Genomic DNA, 22554 nt, shown 5'->3' on the forward strand with positions numbered 1-22554 from the left:
TGAGTATCACTCACTGTCTAACTGTAGAGAGTCATTGTTTATTCAGGTTGAGGATCGCTGACTGTCTAACTGTCCAGAGTCACTGTTTATTCAGGGTGAGGATCACTCACTGTGCAACTGTACAGAGTCACTGTTTATTCAGCAGGGTGAGGATCACTCACTGTGTAACTGTACAGAGTCACTGTTTATTCAGCAGGGTGAGGATCACTCACTGTGTAACTGTACAGAGTCACTGTTTATTCAGCAGGGTGAGGATCACTCACTGTGTAACTGTACAGAGTCACTGTTTATTCAGTTGGATGAGGATCACTCACTGTGTAACTGTACAGAGTCACTGTTTATTCAGCAGGGTGAGGATCACTCACTGTGTAACTGTACAGAGTCACTGTTTATTCAGCAGGGTGAGGTTCACTCACTGTGTAACTGTACAGAGTCACTGTTTATTCAGGGTGAGGATCACTCACTGTGTAACTGTACAGAGTCACTGTTTATTCAGGGTGAGGATCACTCACTGTGTAACTGTACAGAGTCTCTGTTTATTCAGGGTGAGGGTCACTCACTGTGTAACTGTACAGAGTCACTGTTTATTCAAAGTGAGGATCACTCACTGTGAAACAGTACAGAGTATCTCTTTATTCAGGGTGAGGATCACTCCCTGTGTAACTGTGCAGAGTCACTGTTTATTCAGGGTGAGGATCACTCACTGTGTAACTGTACAGAGTCACTGTTTATTCAGGGTGAGGATCACTCACTGTGTAACTGTACAGAGTCACTGTTTATTCAGCATGGTGAGGATCACTCACTGTGTAACTGTACAAAGTCACTGTTTATTCAGCAGGATGAGGGTCACTCATTGTGTAACTGTACAGATGATGTGGCTACACGACTACACGATGACATCAATAAGTTCCATCCCACCATCAAACTCACCATGGACTATTCTCCAAATTCAGTTCCATTCTTGGACACACTCGTCTCCATTAAGGACGGTCACCTCAGCACCTCGCTTTACCGCAAGCCCACAGATAATCTCACGATGCTCCACTTCTCCAGCTTTCACCCGAAACACATTAAAGAAGCCATCCCCTATGGACAAGCCCTCCGTATACACAGGATCTGCTCAGACAAGGAGGAGCGCAACAGACACTTACAGATGCTGAAAGATGCCCTCGTACGAACGGGATATGAGGCTCGACTCATTGATCGACAGTTCCACCGCGCCACAGCAAAAAACCGCACCGACCTCCTCAGAAGACAAACACGGGAGTACCCTTCGTCGTCCAGTACTTTCCTGGGGCGGAGAAACTACGACATCTTCTTCGCAGCCTCCAACACATCATCAGCGAGGATGGACATCTTGCCAAGGTCATCCCCACACCCCCACTACTGGCCTTCAAACAACCGCGCAACCTCAAACAAACCATTGTTTGCAGCAAATTACCCAGCCTTCAGAACAGCAACCACAACACCACAAAACCCTGCCAGGGTAATCTCTGCAAGACATGCCAGATCATCGACATGGACACCACCATTACACGTGGAAACACCACCCACCAGGTACGCGGCGCATACTCGTGCGACTCGACCAATGTAGTCTACCTCATACGCTGCAGGAAAGGATGTCCCGAAGCGTGGTACATTGGCGAGACCATGCAGACACTGCGACAACGAATAAACGGGCATCGTGCGACTATCAACAGGCAGGACTGTTCACTTCCAGTTGGGGAACACTTCAGCAGTCAAGGACATTCAGCCTCTGATCTCCGGGTCAGCATTCTACAAGGAGGCCTTCAGGAGACGCGACAACGCAAAATTGCTGAGCAAAAACTTATAGCTAAGTTCCGCACGCATGAATGCGGACTCAACCGGGATCTGGGATTCATGTCGCATTACATTCGGCCCCCACCAACAAGCCTGGACTTGCAGAGGCCTACCGACTGAACTGGCTTGGGACAATTCACACCTCTTTAACCTGGAGTTACCTCTCTCTCTGCATCTTTGATGATTTGATTGCCTGCAGGTGCTCGCATTCCGGGGCATCTCTGACTGTGTCTATATAAACATTTCTGGAACAAGCCTTTCCATTCACCTGAAGAAGGAGCCTTGCTCCGAAAGCTCGTGTTTGAAACAAACCTGTTGGACTTTAACCTGGTGTTGTAAGACTTCTTACTGTAACTGTACAGAGACACTGTTTATTCAGCATGATGAGGATCACTTACTGTGTAACTGTACAGAGTCTCTGTTTATTCAGGGAGAGGATCACTCACTGTGTAACTGTACAGAGTCACTGTTTATTCAGGGAGAGGATCACTCACTGTGTAACTGTACAGAGTCACTGTTTATTCAGCAGGGTGAGGATCACTCACTGTGTAACTGTATAGAGTCACTGTTTATTCAGCAGGGTGAGGATCACTCACTGTGTAACTGTACAGATGATGTGGAGATGCCGCCGTTGGACTGGGGTGAGCACAGTAAGAAGTCTTACAACACCAGGTTAAAGTCCAACAGGTTTGTTTCAAACACGAGCTTTCGGAGCACGGCTCCTTCTTCAGGTGAATGGGAAGAAGGAGCCGTGCTCCGAAAGCTCGTGTTTGAAACAAACCTGTTGGACTTTAACCTGGTGTTGTAAGACTTCTTACTGTAACTGTACAGAGTCACTGTTTATTCAGCAGGGTGGCGATCACTCACTGTGTAACTGTACAGAGTCACTGTTTATTCAGCAGGGTGAGGTTCACTCACTGTGTAACTGTACAGAATCACTGTTTATTCAGGGTGAGGATCACTCACTGTGTAACTGTACAGAGTCACTGTTTAGTCAGGGTGAGGATCACTCACTGTGTAACTGTACAGAGTCACTGTTTATTCAGCAGGGTGAGGATCACTCACTGTGTAGCGGTACAGAGTCACAGTTTATTTAGCAGGGTGAGGATCACTGACTGTCTAACTGTACAGAGTCACTGTTTATTCAGTTGGATGAGGATCACTCACTGTGTAACTGTACAGAGACACTGTTTAATCAGCATGGTGAGGATCACTCACTGTGTAACTGTACAGAGTCTCTGTTTATTCAGGGTGAGGGTCACTCACTGTGTAACTGTACAGAGTCACTGTTTATTCAAAGTGAGGATCACTTACTGTGAAACAGTACAGAGTATCTCTTTATTTAGGGAGAGGATCACTCACTGTGTAACTGTAGAGTCATGTTTATTCAGGGTGAGGATCACTCACTGTGTAACCGTACAGAGTAACTCTTTATTCAGTGTGAGGATCACTCACTGTCTAACTGTACAGATTCACTGTTTATTAAGCAGGGTGAGGATCACTCACTGTGTAACTGTACAGAGTCACTGTTTATTAAGCAGCGTGAGGATCACTCACTGTGTAACCGTACAGAGTAACTGTTTATTCAGGGTGAGGATCAGGCACTGTGTAACCGTACAGAGTCACTGTTTATTCAGCAGGGTGAGGATCACTCACTGTGTAACTGTACAGAGTCACTGTTTATTAAGCAGGGTGAGGATCACTCACTGTGTAACTGTACAGAGTCACTGTTTATTCAGCATGATGTTGATCACTCACTGTGTAATTGTACAGAGTCACTGTTTATTCAGAGTGAGAATCACTCACTGTGTAACTGTACGGAGTCACTGTTTATTCAGGGGGAGGATCACTCACTGTGTAACTGTACAGAGTCACTGTTTATTCAGCAGGGTGAGGGTCACTCACTGTGTAACTGTACAGAGTCACTGTTTATTCAGGGTGAGGATCAGGCACTGTGTAACTGTACAGAGTAACTGTTTATTCAGGGTGAGGATCACTCACTGTGTAACTGTACAGAGTCACTGTATATTCAGCAGGGTGAGGATCACTCACTGTGTAACTGTACAGTCACTGTTTATTCAGGGGGAGGATCACGCACTGTGTAACTGTACAGAATCACTGTTTATTCAGCAGGGTGAGGATCACTCACTGTGTAACTGTACAGAGTCACTGTTTATTCAGCAGCGTGATGATCACTCACTGTCTAACTGTACAGTGTCACTGTTTATTCAGCAGGGTGAGGATCACTCACTGTGTAACTGTACAGAGTCACTGTTTATTCAGGGTGAGGATCAGGCACTGTGTAACTGTACAGAGTCACTATTTATTCAGCAGGGTGAGGATCACTCACTGTAACTGTACAGAGTCACTGTTTATTCAGGGTGAGGATCAGGCACTGTGTAACTGTACAGAGTCACTGTTTATTCAGGGTGTGAATCACTCACTGTGTAACTGTCGAGTCACTGTTTATTCAGCAGGGTGAGGAACACACTGTGTAACTGTACAGAGACACTGTTTATTCAGCATGATGTGGATCACTCACTGTGTAATTGTACAGAGTCACTGTTTATTCAGAGTGAGAATCACTCACTGTGTAACTGGACAGAGTCACTGTTTATTCAGGGTGAGGACCACTCACTGTGTAACTGTACAGAGTCACTGTTTATTCAGGGGGTGGATCACTCACTGTGTAACTGTACAGAGTCACTGTTTATTCAGGGTGAGGATCAGGCACTGTGTAACTGTACAGAGTAACTGTTTATTCAGGGTGAGGATCACTCACTGTGTAACTGTACAGTGTCACTGTTTATTCAGCAGGGTGAGGATCACTCACTGTGTAACTGTACAGAGTCACTGTTTGTTCAGCAGGGTGAGGATCACTCACTGTGTAACTGTACAGAGTCACTGTTTATTCAGGGGGAGGATCACGCACTATGTAACTGTACAGAGTCACTATTTATTCAGCAGGGTGAGGATCACTCACTGTGTAACTGTACAGAGTCACTGTTTATTCAGGGTGAGGATCAGGCACTGTGTAACTGTACAGAGTAACTGTTTATTCAGGGTGAGGATCACTCACTGTGTAACTGTACAGAGTCACTGTTTATTCAGGGCGAGGATCAGGCACTGTGTAACCGTACAGAGTAACTGTTTATTCAGCAGGGTGAGGATCACTCACTGTGTAACTGTACAGAGTCACTGTTTATTCAGCAGGGTGAGGATCAGTCAATGTGTAACTGTACAGAGTCACTGTTTATTCAGGGTGAGGATCACTCACTGTGTAACTGGACAGAGTCTCTGTTTATTCAGGAGAAGGATCACTCACTGTTTAACTGTCCAGAGTTTTTATTGTTATCGCGGTTTTAATTCCTGTAGTATTAAGAGCAGAGGTACTGAACATTCTGTGAGTCTGGTCTTTTACTTTGTCTTCCCAGAGGCGTGGGTCAAGCTTTGGGGAATATTTACTTGGATCCCGCAGTCGCATCTCCATCTTGTGCCGGGTGTCTGTGGCTTCCTGATTGGCTGGTGTGTTGTTGATCTGGATTCAGATGTCTTGAGGGGGGCCAGATCCAGGAGTGGGGGGCTCGGGATCTGACTGTCCCGTGGCCTCGGTGCTGCTGCTGTCCTATCGAGGCTGCGAGGGGAATATCTGCTCTCCCTGTCCCTCTCCCCCGCGCTGAGCCCACCCTGCACCTCGGGCCCTCCGTCAGTGAGTGTGTGGCCAGGGGCATGTGGGGGGTCGGGGAGGCCCCTTCACAAAGTGGAACCCAGGCCGGATGATCAAGATTCTGGGCTCCTTTACCTGCCTGATATTCCACACACACCCCTGGCCCCCTCTCCAGTCCGAGTGTCCGTCTCTCCACTCTGGGACTCCCTCCCTCCGTTCCCAGTGACCCCCCCTCCCCTCCCTCCATTCCCAGTGTCTGTCCCTCCATTCCCAGTGACCCTCCCTCCCCTCCCTCCATTCCCAGTGTCTGTCCCTCCATTCCCAGTGACCCTCCCTCCCCTCCCTCCATTCCCAGCGACCCTCCCTCCCCTCCCTCCATTCCCAGTGTCTGTCCCTCCATTCCCAGTGACCCTCCCTCCCCTCCCTCCATTCCCAGTGTCTGTCCCTCCATTCCCAGTGACCCTCCCTCCCCTCCCTCCATTCCCAGTGACCCTCCCTCCATTCCTGGTGTCCCTGCCTCCACCCTCACTCTCTCCCCCTGCACACTCTCCCTCTCCTCCTCGGCGCTGACTCTCTCCCCCTCCACCCTCACTCTCTCCCCCTCCACCCTCTCCCTCTCCTCCCCGGCGCTCACTCTCTCCCCCTCCACCCTCACTCTCTCCCCCTCCACCCTCACTCTCTCCCCCTCCACCCTCACTCTCTCCCCCTCCACCCTCACTCTCTCCTCCCCGGCGCTGACTCTCTCCCCCTCCCCCTCACTCTCTCCCCCTCCACCCTCTCCCTCTCCTCCCCGGCGCTCACTCTCTCCCCCTCCACCCTCACTCTCTCCCCCTCCACCCTCACTCTCTCCTCCCCGGCGCTCACTCTCTCCCCCTCCACCCTCACCCCTTCCACCCTCACTCTCTCCCCCTCCACCCTCCCCCCCTCGGCCCTCGCTGTCTGTCCAGCCCTGGGTGTGTGCTCCGGCCCTGCTCTTGCCTCTCGGTCAGTGTCCGATGCTCCTTGTCCCCTCTCCCGGGCTGAGCCATCATTCTTGTTGCAGGGCAGAGGGTGGTATCTAGCAGAGTGAGTTCTCCCGAGTGGCTTCGGAGATGCAGTCTCCCGGTTCCTGCAGACCCAGTGGCTGGTGGACAGCTCAGTGACTCCCAGCTCCCTGATCACCGACTGGAAGCAGAAAACAGAGAGCCGGTCAGCGGAAAACCCGTCTCTCGTTGTGAGCCTATCTGAAAAGATCGAGCAAGTGCTAAACAAAATGCTGCAAACAGTGAAAGGTCAGAGACTTTCTGCAGGTAAATGTCAATGATGCCCATCTGCAAACGGCTCATCTCAATGGCTTCCTGTGTAACAGGCTGGAGAGGGGCTGAATGGGCCTCCTCCTGTTCCTGTGTAACAGGCTGGAGAGGGGCTGAATGGGCCTCCTCCTGTTCCTGTGTAACAGGCTGGAGAGGGGCTGAATGGGCCCCCTCCTGTTCCTGTGTAACAGACTGGAGAGGGGCTGAATGGCCTCCTGTTCCTGTGTAACAGGCTGGAGAGTGGCTGAATGGGCCTCCTCCTGTTCCTGTGTAACAGGCTGGAGAGGGGCTGAATGGGCTCCTCCTGTTTCTGTGTAACAGACTGGAGAGGGGCTGAATGGCCTCCTGTTCCTGTGTATCAGGCTGGAGAGGGGCTGAATGGGCTCCTCCTGTTCCTGTGTAACAGGCTGGAGAGGGGCTGAATGGCCTCCTGTTCCTGTGTAACAGGCTGGAGAGGGGCTGAATGGGCCTCCTCCTGTTCCTGTGTAACAGGTTGGAGAGGGGCTGGATGGGCTCCTCCTGTTCCTGTGTAACAGACTGGAGAGGGGCTGAATGGCCTCCTGTTCCTGTGTATCAGGCTGGAGAGGGGCTGAATGGGCTCCTCCTGTTCCTGTGTAACAGGCTGGAGAGGGGCTGAATGGCCTCCTGTTCATGTGTATCAGGCTGGAGAGGGGCTGAATGGCCTCCTGTTCCGGTGTATCAGGCTGGAGAGGGGCTGAATGGGCTCCTTCTGTTCCTGTGTAACAGGCTGGAGAGGGGCTGAATGGCCTCCTCATGTTCCTGTGCAACAGACTGGAGAGGGGCTGAATGGCCTCCTCCCTGCCAATTGGCTCCTTTGCACCCTGGATCTCTCTGCAACCCCGAACCCCGACCTCAGCTCACCTGCCCTTTTTTGCCCTCTGACCTAGTGGGGAGCTCTGCGAGAGCATTGCTTCCAACTGTCTCCTCTGGGCGCTGATGGGGGCGGTCAGATGTGGGCACAGGAGGCACACGTGCGTTGGTCTGATGTGTGTGGCTCACCGTGGGCTGGGAATCCTTGTCTGGGAGGCAGAGGGAGAAAGATAGATAGGGTTTTGAATTAATTAAGGACGGATTTCTAGAATGTAATTACCTCAATAAAGACTAGGATAGTGGCAGTGTGAAGGGCAAAGAAGGGACCAGTTCCTGGAGGGTGTTGAGGAGACTGTTATCCAGCAGTCTGTGACCAGTCCAACGCTGGCCTCAGCTGTTGGGAATGACGTGGATCAAATGGAGGGAATAGCAGTTAGGAGAAAATTTTGGGGAAGAGTGATCATCGTATCATCAGGCCGACGATGGAAGAGGCCGACGGCGATCCCGAGTGGGAATAATTCCTGGGCTTCAATAGGGAACAGACCACCATAACCGGCAGTGGAACAATGGGCTGACTTCAAAGAAGAGAGAGTTCAAACAGTGGCAAGGTGTACACCCTCAAAGAGGGAACGGTGGAGAAAAGAAATCCAGAGGTGACCAAAGAGATGGAGGTTAAGATAAGGAAGAAAAAGTGTGCTGACGGTGAGTGTGAGTAGTGAGAAGTAGGCCAAACACAGAAGGTTCAGAGGGCAAGCGGGAGGTAAACTAGAGACACAAAGAGAGAGTATGAGAAGAGGCTGGCAGCTAACATAAAAAGGAACCTCAAAGTCTTCCCTTGGCACGTAATTGGTCAAGGGAAGCGAAAGGAGGATTAGATACGATTCGGGGCTGAAAAAGGGAGATTGTCGCATGGAGGCCGAGGGATTGAATAATTATTTTGCACCTGCCTTTCCTGAGAACGGCGTTACCAAGACCGGAGCCATAGAGAACGCTCGGTCACTGGGAAGGGTTGAAAATTCATAAGGCGGAGATGCTGGAGAGGATGTCTGTCTTTGACGGTGATACAGCACTGGGACTGGTTGGCATTGATCCAACGGAGGCACACGGAGGTGAGAGTAGGAGGCGCGGAGGCATTGGATCATCTTTCTGTCTTTCTTAGACTCAGAGGAGGCCCCAGAAGATTGCAGGAAGTGGAGAGTCAATATAAAATAGAGGGGACAATACCAAAGGGGGGGGCACAGGGGCACCGTCTAAATCATTGACGGTTGATGGGTCAGGTTGGGCGAGAGTTCAGTTAACAAAGCGAACAGCATCCTGGGATTTATTAACAGGGGCACAGAGGACAAGAGGCAGGAGGTTCTGTTCCATTTGAATAAAACACCAGCTCAGCTCCAACTCGAGTATTGTGTCCAGTTCTGGGAGCCACACTACAGGCAGCGTGTGAAGGTATTCGAGACAGAGAGAAAGAGACAGAGAGAGAGACATAGAGGGAGAGAGAGAGACAGAGAGAGAGACAGGCAGAGAGAGAGACAGACAGGGAGAGACAGAGAGAGAGACAGAGAGAGAGACAGAGAGAGAGAGATAGAGAGAGAGACAGAGAGAGAGAGATAGAGAGAGAGACAGTGAGAGAGACAGTGAGAGAGAGATAGAGAGAGAGATAGAGAGAGAGACAGAGAGACAGACAGAGAGAGACAGAGAGAGAGAGAGACACAGAGAGAGAGAGACAGAGAGAGATAGAGACAGAGACAGAGAGAGAGAGAGAGACAGAGAACGAGAGAGAGAGACAGAGAGAGAGACAGAGTGAGAGAGAGAGAGACAGAGACAGAGAGAGAGAGAAAAAGAGAGAGAGACAAGAGAAAGAGAGAGACAGAGAAAGAGAGAGAGACAGAGGAAGAAACAGAGAAAGAAAGAGATAGAGACAGAGAAAGAGAGAGAGATAGAGAGAGAGAGACAGAGAAAGAGAGAGAGACAGAAAAAGAGAGAAAGAGAGAGAAAGAGACAGAGGAGAGAGAGACAGACAGAGAGAGACAGAGGAGAGAGAGACACAGAAGAGAGGGAGAGACGTTCCCATTGACGGGAAGATCGGGATCTGCAGAGGGGGACAGAGATTGAAGTACGATCGGTGAGTATTGACAGAGGCACGGGGTTAAACTCTTTCACCTGGCGAGTGGTTTGGATCTGACAAGGCTCCAGCCTGAGAGAGTGGAGACGGAATGGGATTGGGATGGGAAGAGGGAGAATGTGCAGGGTTGTGGGAGAGGGCGACGGAATGGAGCTTCACCATATCCTGATTGGGTATCGAGAGAGAGCGAAACTATTGCCCCTGGTCGGGAGAGGGGGGGGGGGGGGGGGGGGGGGTCGGGGCGAGGGAGCAGTGGATAAATGTAGAGGCCGACCCTTTGGCAGTGAAATTCGGAAACATTCCCTCACATGGAGGTGATAGAAGTTTGGACCTCACCCTCTCGTGGCCAATCGATCAATTGTAAATGATAAATGGGTGCGATGGGGAGATTTCAGTTACCCAATGGGACACGGGCAGAAGGTGGGAGGGTGGAGATTGGTCACAGGCTGGTCGAGTGGGGGGAGGGGAACAGGCTCGAGAGGATTGATCAGCTGGTGGGTGGGGGGGGGGCTGTATCGCGGGCAGTTGGTGCCCGAGGGGGAGGGGGCCCGTACCCCGGGGAGAGTCGGTGCCCATGGGGAGGGTCCCGTAACCCCGTAACCCGGGGAGAGTCGGTGCCCGTGGGGAGGGACCCGTACCCCGGGGAGAGTCGGTGCCTGTGGGAGGGGGCCCGTACCCCGGGGAGAGTCGGTGCCCGTGGGGAGGGACCCGTACCCCGGGGAGAGTCGGTGCCTGTGGGAGGGGGCCCGTACCCCGGGGAGAGTCGGTGCCCGTGGGGAGGGACCCGTACCCCGGGGAGAGTCGGTGCCCGTGGGGAGGGACCCGTATCCCGGGGAGAGTCGGTGCCCGTGGGGAGGGACCCGTAACCCGGGGAGAGTCGGTGCCCGTGGGGAGGGACCCGTACCCCGGAGAGAGTCGGTGCCCGTGGGGAGAGTCCCGTACCCCGGGGAGAGTCGGTGCCCGTGGGGAGAGTCCCGTACCCCGGGGAGAGTCGGTGCCCAGTGGGGGGGGGGACCCGTACCCCGGGGAGAGTCGGTGCCCGTGGGGAGGGTCCCGTAACCCGGGGAGAGTCGGTGCCCGTGGGAGGGACCCGTACCCCGGGGAGAGTCGGTGCCCGTGGGGAGGGACCCGTACCCCGGGGAGAGTCGGTGCCCATGGGGAGGGACCCGTACCCCGGGGAGAGTCGGTGCCCGTGGGGAGGGACCCGTACCCCGGGGAGAGTCGGTGCCCGTGGGGAGGGACCCGTACCCCGGGGAGAGTCGGTGCTCATGGGGAGAGTCCCGTACCCCGGGGAGAGTCGGTGCTCATGGGGAGGGACCCGTACCCCGGGGAGAGTCGGTGCCCGTGGGGAGGGACCCGTACCCCGGGGAGAGTCGGTGCCCGTGGGGAGGGACCCGTATCCCGGGGAGAGTTGGTGCCCGTGGGGAGGGACCCGTACCCTGGGGAGAATCGGTGCCCGTGGGGAGGGACCCGAACCCCGGGGTGCTGATCTTTGTCAGTTCGGGCAGTCTGAGGGGTAGATTTTGTGCTCAGGTTGGGTTTACCCTCTGTACCTCTGCCAACGTTTATGTTGTCTCCTGGCGTGGATTTCGTCTTCACCATCAGTTCATCGATGATTTCCTGCATCAGATTGAAGCTGTGGGGATACAGAGGGTTTGTAAGGTGCTGGTCAGAGGGACATACAGAGCCGCAGCTCAGCCCGGCTGCCGATCAACTCAGCATGGGGCAGACGGTATTCTGCATGGGCCTGAGGCGGCAGGGCAGGAACCAGACAGCACAGTGCGAGGGTTATGGAGAGCGGTTTGAGGGTCGGAGACCAGTGCCAGGGGCAGACAGATGGGTGTGAAGGTCAGAGGGCACAATGTGAGAGTCACATCGCACATACTGAGGTTCGCAGGGATCAATGTGGGTGTTGAGGGACAGTGTGGGTGTTGAGGGACAGGGTGGGTGTTGAGGGACAGTGTGGGTGTTGAGGGACAGTGTGGGTGTTGAGGGACAGGGTGGGTGTTGAGGGACAGTGTGGGTGTTGAGGGACAGGGTGGGTGTTGAGGGACAGTGTGGGTGTTGAGGGACAGTGTGGGTGTTGAGGGACAGTGTGGGTGTTGAGGGACAGGGTGGGTGTTGAGGGACAGTGTGGGTGTTGAGGGACAGGGTGGGTGTTGAGGGACAGTGTGGGTGTTGAGGGACAGGGTGTTGAGGGACAGGGTGTTGAGGGACAGTGTGGGTGTTGAGGGACAGTGTGGGTGTTGAGGGACAGGGTGTTGAGGGACAGGGTGTTGAGGGACAGGGTGGGTGTTGAGGGACAGTGTGGTGTTGAGGGACAGTGTGGGTGTTGAGGGACAGGGTGGGTGTTGAGGACAGGGTGTTGAGGGACGTGTGGGTGTTGAGGGACAGTGTGGGTGTTGAGGGACAGTGTGGGTGTTGAGGGACAGGGTGGGTGTTGAGGGACAGGGTGTTGAGGGACAGTGTGGGTGTTGAGGGACAGTGTGGGTGTTGAGGGACAGGGTGTTGAGGGACAGGGTGGTTGAGGGACAGGGTGTTGAGGGGACAGGGTGTTGAGGGACAGTGTGGGTGTTGAGGGACAGTGTGGGTGTTGAGGGACAGGGTGGGTGTTGAGGGACAGGGTGTTGAGGGACAGTGTGGGTGTTGAGGGACAGTGTGGGTGTTGAGGGACAGTGTGGGTGTTGAGGGACAGGGTGTTGAGGGACAGTGTGGGTGTTGAGGGACAGGGTGTTGAGGGACAGTGTGGGTGTTGAGGGACAGTGTGGGTGTTGAGGGACAGTGTGGATGTTGAGGGACAGGGTGGGTGTTGAGGGACAGTGTGGGTGTTGAGGGACAGTGTGGGTGTTGAGGGACAGTGCGGGTGTTGAGGGACAGTGTGTTGAGGGACAGGGTGGGTGTTGACGGACAGGGTGGGTGTTGAGGGACAGGGTGTTGAGGGACAGTGTGGGTGTTGAGGGACAGTGTGGGTGTTGAGGGACAGTGTGGGTGTTGAGGGACAGGGTGTTGAGGGACAGTGTGGGTGTTGAGGGACAGGGTGTTGAGGGACAGTGTGGGTGTTGAGGGACAGTGCGGGTGTTGAGGGACAGTGTGGGTGTTGAGGGACAGGGTGGGTGTTGAGGGACAGGGTGGGTGTTGAGGGGCAGTGTGGGTGTTGAGGGACAGTGTGGGTGTTGAGGGACAGTGCGGGTGTTGAGGGACAGGGTGGGTGTTGAGGGACAGGGTGTTGAGGGACAGGGTGTTGAGGGACAGTGTGGGTGTTGAGGGACAGGGTGTTGAGGGACAGTGTGGGTGTTGAGGGACAGTGTGGGTGTTGAGGGACAGTGCGGGTGTTGAGGGACAGTGCGGGTGTTGAGGGACAGGGTGGGTGTTGAGGGACAGGGTGGGTGTTGAGGGACAGGGTGGGTGTTGAGGGACAGGGTGTTGAGGGACAGGGTGTTGAGGGACAGGGTGGGTGTTGAGGGACAGGGTGGGTGTTGAGGGACAGGGTGTTGAGGGACAGGGTGTTGAGGGACAGGGTGGGTGTTGAGGGACAGGGTGGGTGTTGAGGGACAGGGTGGGTGTTGAGGGACAGTGTGGGTGTTGAGGGACAGTGCGGGTGTTGAGGGACAGGGTGGGTGTTGAGGGACAGGGTGTTGAGGGACAGGGTGGTGTTGAGGGACAGTGTGGGTGTTGAGGGACAGTGTGGGTGTTGAGGGACAGTGCGGGTGTTGAGGGACAGTGTGGGTGTTGAGGGACAGGGTGTTGAGGGACAGGGTGTTGAGGGACAGTGTGGGTGTTGAGGGACAGTGTGGGTGTTGAGGGACAGGGGTGTTGAGGGACAGGGTGGGTGTTGAGGGACAGTGAGGGTGTTGAGGGACAGGGGTTGAGGGACAGGGTGGGTTTGAGGACAGGGTGTTGAGGGACAGTGTGGGTTGTTGAGGGACAGGGTGGGTGTTGAGGGACAGTGTGGGTGTTGAGGGACAGTGTGGGTGTTGAGGGACAGGGTGTTGAGGGACAGGGTGGTGTTGAGGGACAGTGTGTTGAGGGACAGTGTGGGTGTTGAGGGACAGTGTGGGTGTTGAGGGACAGGGTGTTGAGGGACAGGGTGGGTGTTGAGGGACAGTGTGGGTGTTGAGGGACAGTGAGGGTGTTGAGGGACAGGGTGGGTGTTGAGGGACAGTGTGGGTGTTGAGGGACAGTGTGGTGTTGAGGGACAGTGTGGTGTTGAGGGACAGTGTGGTGTTGAGGGACAGTGTGGGTGTTGAGGGACAGTGTGGGTGTTGAGGACAGTGCGGGTGTTGAGGGTCAGTGTGGGTGTTGAGGGACAGGGTGTTGAGGGACAGTGTGGGTGTTGAGGGACAGTGTGGGTGTTGAGGGACAGTGTGGGTGTTGAGGGACAGGGTGTTGAGGGACAGGGTGTTGAGGGACAGTGTGGGTGTTGAGGGACAGGGTGTTGAGGGACAGTGTGGGTGTTGAGGGACAGGGTGTTGAGGGACAGTGTGGGTGTTGAGGGACAGGGTGTTGAGGGACAGGGTGTTGAGGGACAGGGTGGGTGTTGAGGGACAGGGTGTTGAGGGACAGGGTGGGTGTTGAGGGACAGTGTGGGGGTTGAGGGACAGGGTGGGTGTTGAGGGACAGTGTGGGTGTTGAGGGACAGTGTGGGTGTTGAGGGACAGTGTGGGTGTTGAGGGACAGGGTGTTGAGGGACAGTGCGGGTGTTGAAGGACAGTGTGGGTGTTGAGGGACAGTGTGGGTGTTGAGGGACAGTGTGGGTGTTGAGGGACAGTGTGGGTGTTGAGGGACAGGGTGTTGAGGGACAGTGTGGGTGTTGAGGGACAGGGTGTTGAGGGACAGTGTGGGTGTTGAGGGACAGGGTGTTGAGGGACAGGTGGGGGTTGAGGGACAGGGTGGGTGTTGAGGGACAGTGTGGGGGTTGAGGGACAGTGGTGGGTGTTGAGGGACAGGGTGTTGAGGGACAGGGTGTTGAGGGACAGGGTATTGAGGGACAGGGTGTTGAGGGACAGGGGTGTTGAGGGACAGGGTGGGTGTTGAGGGACAGGGTGGGGTGTTGAGGACAGGGTGTTGAGGGACAGTGTGGGTGTTGAGGGACAGTGTGGGTGTTGAGGGACAGGGTGGGTGTTGAGGGACAGTGTGGGTGTTGAGGGACAGGGTGGGTGTTGATGGACAGTGTGGGTGTTGAGGGACAGTGTGGGTGTTGAGGGACAGGGTGTTGAGGGACAGGGTGTTGAGGGGACAGGGTGTTGAGGGACAGGGTGGGTGTTGAGGGACAGGGTGGGTGTTGATGGACAGTGTGGGTGTTGAGGGACAGTGTGGGTGTTGAGGGACAGGGTGTTGAGGGACAGGGTGTTGAGGACAGGGTGTTGAGGGACAGGGTGGGTGTTGAGGGACAGTGTGGGTGTTGAGGGACAGTGTGGGTGTTGAGGGACAGGGTGTTGAGGGACATGGTTTGAGGGACAGTGTGGGTGTTGAGGGACAGGGTTTGAGGGACAGGGTGTTGAGGGACAGTGTGGGTTGAGGGACAGGGTGTTGAGGGACAGGGTGTTGAGGGACAGTGTGGGTGTTGAGGGACAGGGTGTTGAGGGACAGGGTGTTGAGGGACAGTGTGGGTGTTGAGGGACAGGGTGTTGAGGGACAGGGTGTTGAGGGACAGTGTGGGGGTTGAGGGACAGGGTGTTGAGGGACAGGGTGTTGAGGGACAGTGTGGGTGTTGAGGGACAGGTGGGTGTTGAGGGACAGGGTGTTGAGGGACAGTGTGGTGTTGAGGGACAGTGTGTTGAGGGACATGTTGAGGGACAGTGTGGGTGTTGGGGACAGGGTGTTGAGGGACAGTGTGGGTGTTGAGGGACAGTGTGGTGTGAGGGACAGGGTGTTGAGGGACAGTGTGGGTGTTGAGGGACAGTGTGGGTGTTGAGGGACAGGGTGGGTGTTGAGGGACAGGGTGGGTGTTGAGGGACAGTGTGGGTGTTGAGGGACAGTGTGGGTGTTGAGGGACAGTGTGGGTGTTGAGGGACAGTGTGGGTGTTGAGGGACAGTGTGGGTGTTGAGGGACAGGGTGTTGAGGGACAGGGTGGGTGTTGAGGGGACAGGGTGGGTGTTGAGGGACAGGGTGTTGAGGGACAGGGTGGGTGTTGAGGGACAGGTGTTGAGGGACAGTGTGGGTGTTGAGGGACAGTGTGGGTGTTGAGGGACAGGGTGTTGAGGGACAGTGTGGGTGTTGAGGGACAGGGTGGTTGAGGGACAGTGTGGGGTGTTGAGGGACAGGGGGTTTGAGGGACAGTGTGGGTGTTGAGGGACAGTGTGGGTGTGAGGGACAGTGTGGGGGTTGAGGGACAGGGTGTTGAGGGACAGGGTGTTGAGGGACAGTGTGGGTGTTGAGGGACAGGGTGTTGAGGGACAGGGTGTTGAGGGACAGTGTGGGTGTTGAGGGACAGTGTGGGTGTTGAGGGACAGTGTGGGTGTTGAGGGACAGTGTGGGTGTTGAGGGACAGGGTGGGTGTTGAGGGACAGTGTGGGTGTTGAGGGACAGTGTGGGTGTTGAGGGACAGGGTGTTGAGGGACAGGGTGGGTGTTGAGGGACAGTGTGGGTGTTGAGGGACAGTGTGGGTGTTGAGGGACAGGGTGTTGAGGGACAGGGTGTTGAGGGACAGGGTGTTGAGGGACAGTGTGGGTGTTGAGGGACAGTGTGGGTGTTGAGGGACAGTGTGGGTGTTGAGGGACAGTGTGGGTGTTGAGGGACAGGGTGTTGAGGGACAGTGTGGGTGTTGAGGGACAGTGTGGGTGTTGAGGGACAGTGTGGGTGTTGAGGGACAGGGTGTTGAGGGACAGTGTGGGTGTTGAGGGACAGGGTGTTGAGGGACAGTGTGGGTGTTGAGGGACAGTGTGGGTGTTGAGGGACAGTGTGGGTGTTGAGGGACAGGTGTTGAGGGACAGGGTGTTGAGGGACAGGGTGTTGAGGGACAGTGTGGTGTTGAGGGACAGGGTGTTAGGGACAGGGTTTGAGGGACAGTGTGGGTGTGAGGGACAGTGTGGGTGTTGAGGGACAGGGTGTTGAGGACAGTGTGGGTGTTGAGGGACAGGGTGTTGAGGGACAGTGTGGGTGTTGAGGGACAGGGTGTTGAGGGACAGGGTGTTGAGGGACAGTGTGTGTTGAGGGACGTGTGGGTGTTGGGGACAGTGTGGGTGTTGAGGGACAGGGTGTTGAGGGACAGTGGTGGGTTTGAGGGACAGTGTGGGTGTTGAGGGACAGTGTGGGTGTTGAGGGACAGTGTGGGTGTTGAGGGACAGTGTGGGTGTTGAGGGACAGGGTGGGTGTTGAGGGACAGGGTGTTGAGGGACAGGGTGTTGAGGGACAGTGTGGGTTGAGGGACAGGGTGGGTGTTGAGGACAGTGTGGGTGTTGAGGGACAGTGTGGGTGTTGAGGGACAGTGTGGGTGTTGAGGGACAGGGTGTTGAGGGACAGGGGTGTTGAGGGACAGTGTGGGTGTTGAGGGACAGTGTGGGTGTTGAGGGACAGGGTGTTGAGGGACAGGGTGTTGGGGACAGTGTGGGTGTTGAGGGACAGTGTGGGTGTTGAGGGACAGGGTGTTGAGGGACAGGGTGTTGAGGGACAGTGTGGGTGTTGAGGGACAGGGTGGGTGTTGAGGGACAGTGTGGGTGTTGAGGGACAGTGTGGGTGTTGAGGGACAGTGTGGGTGTTGAGGGACAGGGTGTTGAGGGACAGGGTGTTGAGGGACAGTGTGGGTGTTGAGGGACAGTGTGGGTGTTGAGGGACAGGGTGTTGAGGGACAGTGTGGGTGTTGAGGGACAGGGTGTTGAGGGACAGGGTGTGTGAGGGACAGTGTGGGTGTTGAGGGACAGGGCGGGTGTTGAGGGACAGTGTGGGTGTTGAGGGACAGTGTGGGTGTTGAGGGACAGGGTGGGTGTTGAGGGACAGTGTGGGTGTTGAGGGACAGGGTGGGTGTTGAGGGACAGTGTGGGTGTTGAGGGACAGTGTGGGTGTTGAGGGACAGGGTGTTGAGGGACAGGGTGGGTGTTGAGGGACAGTGTGGGTGTTGAGGGACAGTGTGGGTGTTGAGGGACAGGGTGTTGAGGGACAGGGTGGGTGTTGAGGGACAGGGTGTTGAGGGACAGGGTGTTGAGGGACAGTGTGGGTGTTGAGGGACAGGGTGTTGAGGGACAGTGTGGGTGTTGAGGGACAGGGTGTTGAGGGACAGGGTGTTGAGGGACAGTGTGGGTGTTGAGGGACAGTGCGGGTGTTGAGGGACAGTGTGGGTGTTGAGGGACAGTGTGGGTGTTGAGGGACAGGGTGGGTGTTGAGGGACAGTGTGGGTGTTGAGGGACAGGGTGGGTGTTGAGGGACAGTGTGGGTGTTGAGGGACAGTGTGGGTGTTGAGGGACAGGGTGTTGAGGGACAGGGTGGGTTGTTGAGGGACAGGGTGTTGAGGGACAGGGTGTGAGGGACAGTGTGGGTGTTGAGGGACAGGGTGTTGAGGGACAGTGTGGGTGTTGAGGGACAGGGTGTTGAGGGACAGGGTGTTGAGGGACAGTGTGGGTGTTGAGGGACAGTGTGGGGTGTTGAGGGACAGGGTGTTGAGGGACAGGGTGTTGAGGGGACAGTGTGGGTGTTGAGGGACAGGGTGGGTGTTGAGGGACAGGGTGTTGAGGGACAGGGTGGGTGTTGAGGGACAGGGTGGGTGTTGAGGGACAGTGTGGGTGTTGAGGGACAGGGTGTTGAGGGACAGTGTGGGTGTTGAGGGACAGGGTGGGTGTTGAGGGACAGTGTGTTGAGGGACAGGGTGTTGAGGGACAGGGTGTTGAGGGACAGTGTGGGTGTTGAGGGACAGTGTGGGTGTTGAGGGACAGGGTGTTGAGGGACAGGGTGTTGAGGGACAGGGTGGGTGTTGAGGGACAGTGTGTTGAGGGACAGGTGGGTGTTGAGGGACAGGGTGGGTGGTGAGGGACAGGGCGTTGAGGGACAGTGTGGGTGTTGAGGGACAGGGTGGGTGTTGAGGGACAGGGTGTTGAGGGACAGGGTGTTGAGGGACAGGGTGTTGAGGGACAGGGTGGGTGTTGAGGGACAGTGTGGGTGTTGAGGGACAGGGTGTTGAGGGACAGGGTGTTGAGGGACAGTGTGGGTGTTGAGGGACAGGGTGGGTGTTGAGGGACAGGGTGTTGAGGGACAGGGTGGGTGTTGAGGGACAGGGTGGGTGTTGAGGGACAGTGTGGGTGTTGAGGGACAGGGTGTTGAGGGACAGTGTGGGTGTTGAGGGACAGGGTGGGTGTTGAGGGACAGTGTGGGTGTTGAGGGACAGGGTGTTGAGGGACAGGGTGTTGAGGGACAGTGTGGGTGTTGAGGGACAGTGTGGGTGTTGAGGGACAGTGTGGGTGTTGAGGGACAGTGTGGGTGTTGAGGGACAGTGTGGGTGTTGAGGGACAGTGTGGGTGTTGAGGGACAGGGTGGGTGTTGAGGGACAGTGTGGGTGTTGAGGGACAGTGTGGGTGTTGAGGGACAGGGTGTTGAGGGACAGGGTGTTGAGGGACAGGGTGGGTGTTGACGGACAGGGTGTTGAGGGACAGGGTGGGTGTTGAGGGACAGGGTGTTGAGGGACAGGGTGGGTGTTGAGGGACAGGGTGTTGAGGGACAGTGTGGGTGTTGAGGGACAGGGTGGGTGTTGAGGGACAGTGTGGGTGTTGAGGGACAGTGTGGGTGTTGAGGGACAGGGTGTTGAGGGACAGTGTGGGTGTTGAGGGACAGGGTGTTGAGGGACAGGGTGTTGAGGGACAGGGTGTTGAGGGACAGGGTGTTGAGGGACAGTGTGGGTGTTGAGGGACAGGGTGTTGAGGGACAGGGTGTTGAGGGACAGTGTGGGTGTTGAGGGACAGTGTGGGTGTTGAGGGACAGGGTGGGTGTTTGAGGGACAGTGTGGGTGTTGAGGGACAGGGGTGTTGAGGGACAGTGTGGGTGTTGAGGGACAGTGTGGGGGTTGAGGGACAGTGTGGGGGTTGTGGGACAGTGTGGGTGTTGAGGGGACAGGGTGTTGAGGGACAGGGTGTTGAGGGACAGTGTGGGTGTTGAGGGACAGTGCGGGTGTTGAGGGACAGTGTGGGTGTTGAGGGACAGGGTGTTGAGGGACAGGGTGGGTGTTGAGGGACAGGGTGGGTGTTGAGGGACAGTGTGGGTGTTGAGGGACAGTGTGGGGTGTTGAGGGACAGGGTGTTGAGGGACAGGGTGTTGAGGGACAGGGTGTTGAGGGACAGTGTGGGTGTTGAGGGACAGTGTGGGTGTTGAGGGACAGGGTGTTGAGGGACAGGGTGTTGAGGGACAGGGTGTTGAGGGACAGTGCGGGTGTTGAGGGACAGTGTGGGTGTTGAGGGACAGGGTGGGTGTTGAGGGACAGGGTGTTGAGGGACAGGGTGTTGAGGGACAGGTGTGGGTGTTGAGGGACAGTGTGGGTGTTGAGGGACAGGGTGGGGTGTTGAGGGACAGTGGGGGTGTTGAGGGACAGTGTGGGTGTTTGAGGGACAGTGTGGGTGTTGAGGGACAGGGTGTGTGAGGGACAGTGTGTGGAGGGACAGGGTGTTGAGGGACAGGGTGTTGAGGGACAGGGTGTTGAGGGACAGTGTGGGTGTTGAGGGACAGTGTGGGTGTTGAGGGACAGGGTGTTGAGGGACAGGGTGTTGAGGGACAGTGTGGGTGTTGAGGGACAGGGTGTTGAGGGACAGGGTGGGTGTTGAGGGACAGGGTGTTGAGGGACAGTGTGGGTGTTGAGGGACAGGGTGTTGAGGGACAGGGTGGGTGTTGAGGGACAGGGTGTTGAGGGACCGGGTGTTGAGGGACAGTGTGGGTGTTGAGGGACAGTGTGGGGTGTTGAGGGACAGGGTGTTGAGGGACAGGGTGTTGGGGACAGTGTGGGTGTTGAGGGACAGTGTGGGTGTTGAGGGACAGGGTGTTGAGGGACAGGGTGTTGAGGGACAGTGTGGGTGTTGAGGGACAGTGGGTGTTGAGGGACAGTGTGGGTGTTGAGGACAGTGTGGGTGTTGAGGGACAGTGTGGGTGTTGAGGGACAGGGTGTTGAGGGACAGGGTGTTGAGTGGACAGTGTGGGTGTTGAGGGACAGTGTGGGTGTTGCGGGACAGGGTTGAGGACAGTGTGGGTGTTGAGGCAGGGTGTTGAGGGACAGGGTGTTGAGGGACAGTGTGGGTGTTGAGGGACAGGGCGGGTGTTGAGGGACAGTGTGGGTGTTGAGGGACAGTGTGGGTGTTGAGGGCAGGGTGGGTGTTGAGGGACATGTGGGTGTTGAGGGACAGGGTGGGTGTTGAGGGACAGTGTGGGTGTTGAGGGACAGTGTGGTGTTGAGGGACAGGGTGTTGAGGGACAGGGTGGTGTTGAGGGACAGTGTGGGTGTTGAGGGACAGTGTGGGTGTTGAGGGACAGGGTGTTGAGGGACAGGGTGGGTGTTGAGGACAGGTGTTGAGGGACAGGTGTTGAGGACAGTGTGGGTGTTGAGGGACAGGGTGTTGAGGACAGTGTGGGTGTTGAGGGACAGGGTTTGATGGACAGGGGTTGAGGGACAGTGTGGTGTTGAGGGACAGTGCGGTGTTGAGGACAGTGTTGGTGTTGAGGGACAGTGTGGTGTTGAGGGACAGGGTGGGTGTTGAGGGACAGTGTGGGTGTTTGAGGGACAGGGTGGGTGTTTGAGGACAGTGTGGGTGTTGAGGGACAGTGTGGGTGTTGAGGGACAGGGTGTTGAGGACAGGGTGGGTGTTGAGGGACAGGGTGTTGAGGGACAGGGTGTTGAGGGACAGTGTGGGTGTTGAGGGACAGGGTGTTGAGGGACAGTGTGGGTGTTGAGGGACAGGGTGTTTGAGGGACAGTGTTGGGGACAGTGTGGGTGTTGAGGGACAGTGTGGGTGTTGAGGGACAGGGTGTTTGAGGGACAGGGTGTTGAGGGACAGTGTGGGTTGTTGAGGGACAGGTGGTGTTGAGGGACAGGGTGTTGAGGGACAGGGTGGGTGTTGAGGACAGGGTGGGTGTTGAGGGACAGTGTGGGTGTTGAGGGACCGGGTGTTGAGGGACAGGGTGTTGAGGGACAGGGTGGGTGTTGAGGGACAGTGTGTTGAGGGACAGGGTGTTGAGGGACAGGGTGTTAGGGACAGTGTGGGTGTTGAGGGACAGTGTGGTGTGTTGAGGGACAGGTGTTGATGGACAGGGTGTTGAGGGACAGTGTGGGTGTTGAGGGACAGGGTGGGTGTTGAGGGACAGGGTGGGTGTTGAGGGACAGGGCGTTGAGGGACAGGGTGTTGAGGGACAGGGTGGGTGTTGAGGGACAGGGTGTTGAGGGACAGGGTGTTGAGGGACAGGGTGTTGAGGACAGTGTGGGTGTTGAGGCAGTGTGGGTGTTGAGGGACAGGGTTGTTGAGGGACAGGGTGTTGAGGGACAGTGTGGGTTTGGGGACAGGGTGGGTGTTGAGGGACAGGGTGTTGAGGGACAGGGTGGGTGTTGAGGGACAGGGTGGGTGTTGAGGGACAGTGTGGGTGTTGAGGGACAGTGTGGGTGTTGAGGGACAGGGTGTTGAGGGACAGGGTGGGTGTTGAGGGACAGGGTGGGTGTTGAGGGACAGTGTGGGTGTTGAGGGACAGGGTGTTGAGGGACAGTGGGGTGTTGAGGGACAGTGTGGGTGTTGAGGGACAGTGTGGGTGTTGAGGGACAGGGTGGTTGAGGGACAGTGTGGGTGTTGAGGGACAGTGTGGGTGTTGAGGGACAGTGTGGGTGTTGAGGGACAGGGTGGGTGTTGAGGGACAGTGTGGGTGTTGAGGG

General features: G+C 56.1%; 1 protein-coding gene across 1 annotated transcript in view; it reads right to left on the bottom strand.

The window, feature by feature from the left end:
- Window positions 1-5149: 5149 nt before the first annotated feature.
- Window positions 5150-22554, bottom strand: part of LOC119954792 — a 46361-nt gene continuing 28956 nt past the window's right edge. Inside the window, exons 5-8 of the mRNA XM_038780334.1 lie at window positions 11287-11369; window positions 7663-7820; window positions 6404-6652; window positions 5150-5359 (exon numbers count right to left, since the gene is read on the bottom strand). Coding sequence (XP_038636262.1) covers window positions 5150-5359; window positions 6404-6652; window positions 7663-7820; window positions 11287-11369 — 700 coding nt within the window. The remainder of the gene's footprint in view (window positions 5360-6403; window positions 6653-7662; window positions 7821-11286; window positions 11370-22554) is intronic.

The sequence above is a fragment of the Scyliorhinus canicula genome, chromosome 20 (assembly GCF_902713615.1).
Source record: "Scyliorhinus canicula chromosome 20, sScyCan1.1, whole genome shotgun sequence".
NCBI lineage: Eukaryota > Metazoa > Chordata > Chondrichthyes > Carcharhiniformes > Scyliorhinidae > Scyliorhinus > Scyliorhinus canicula.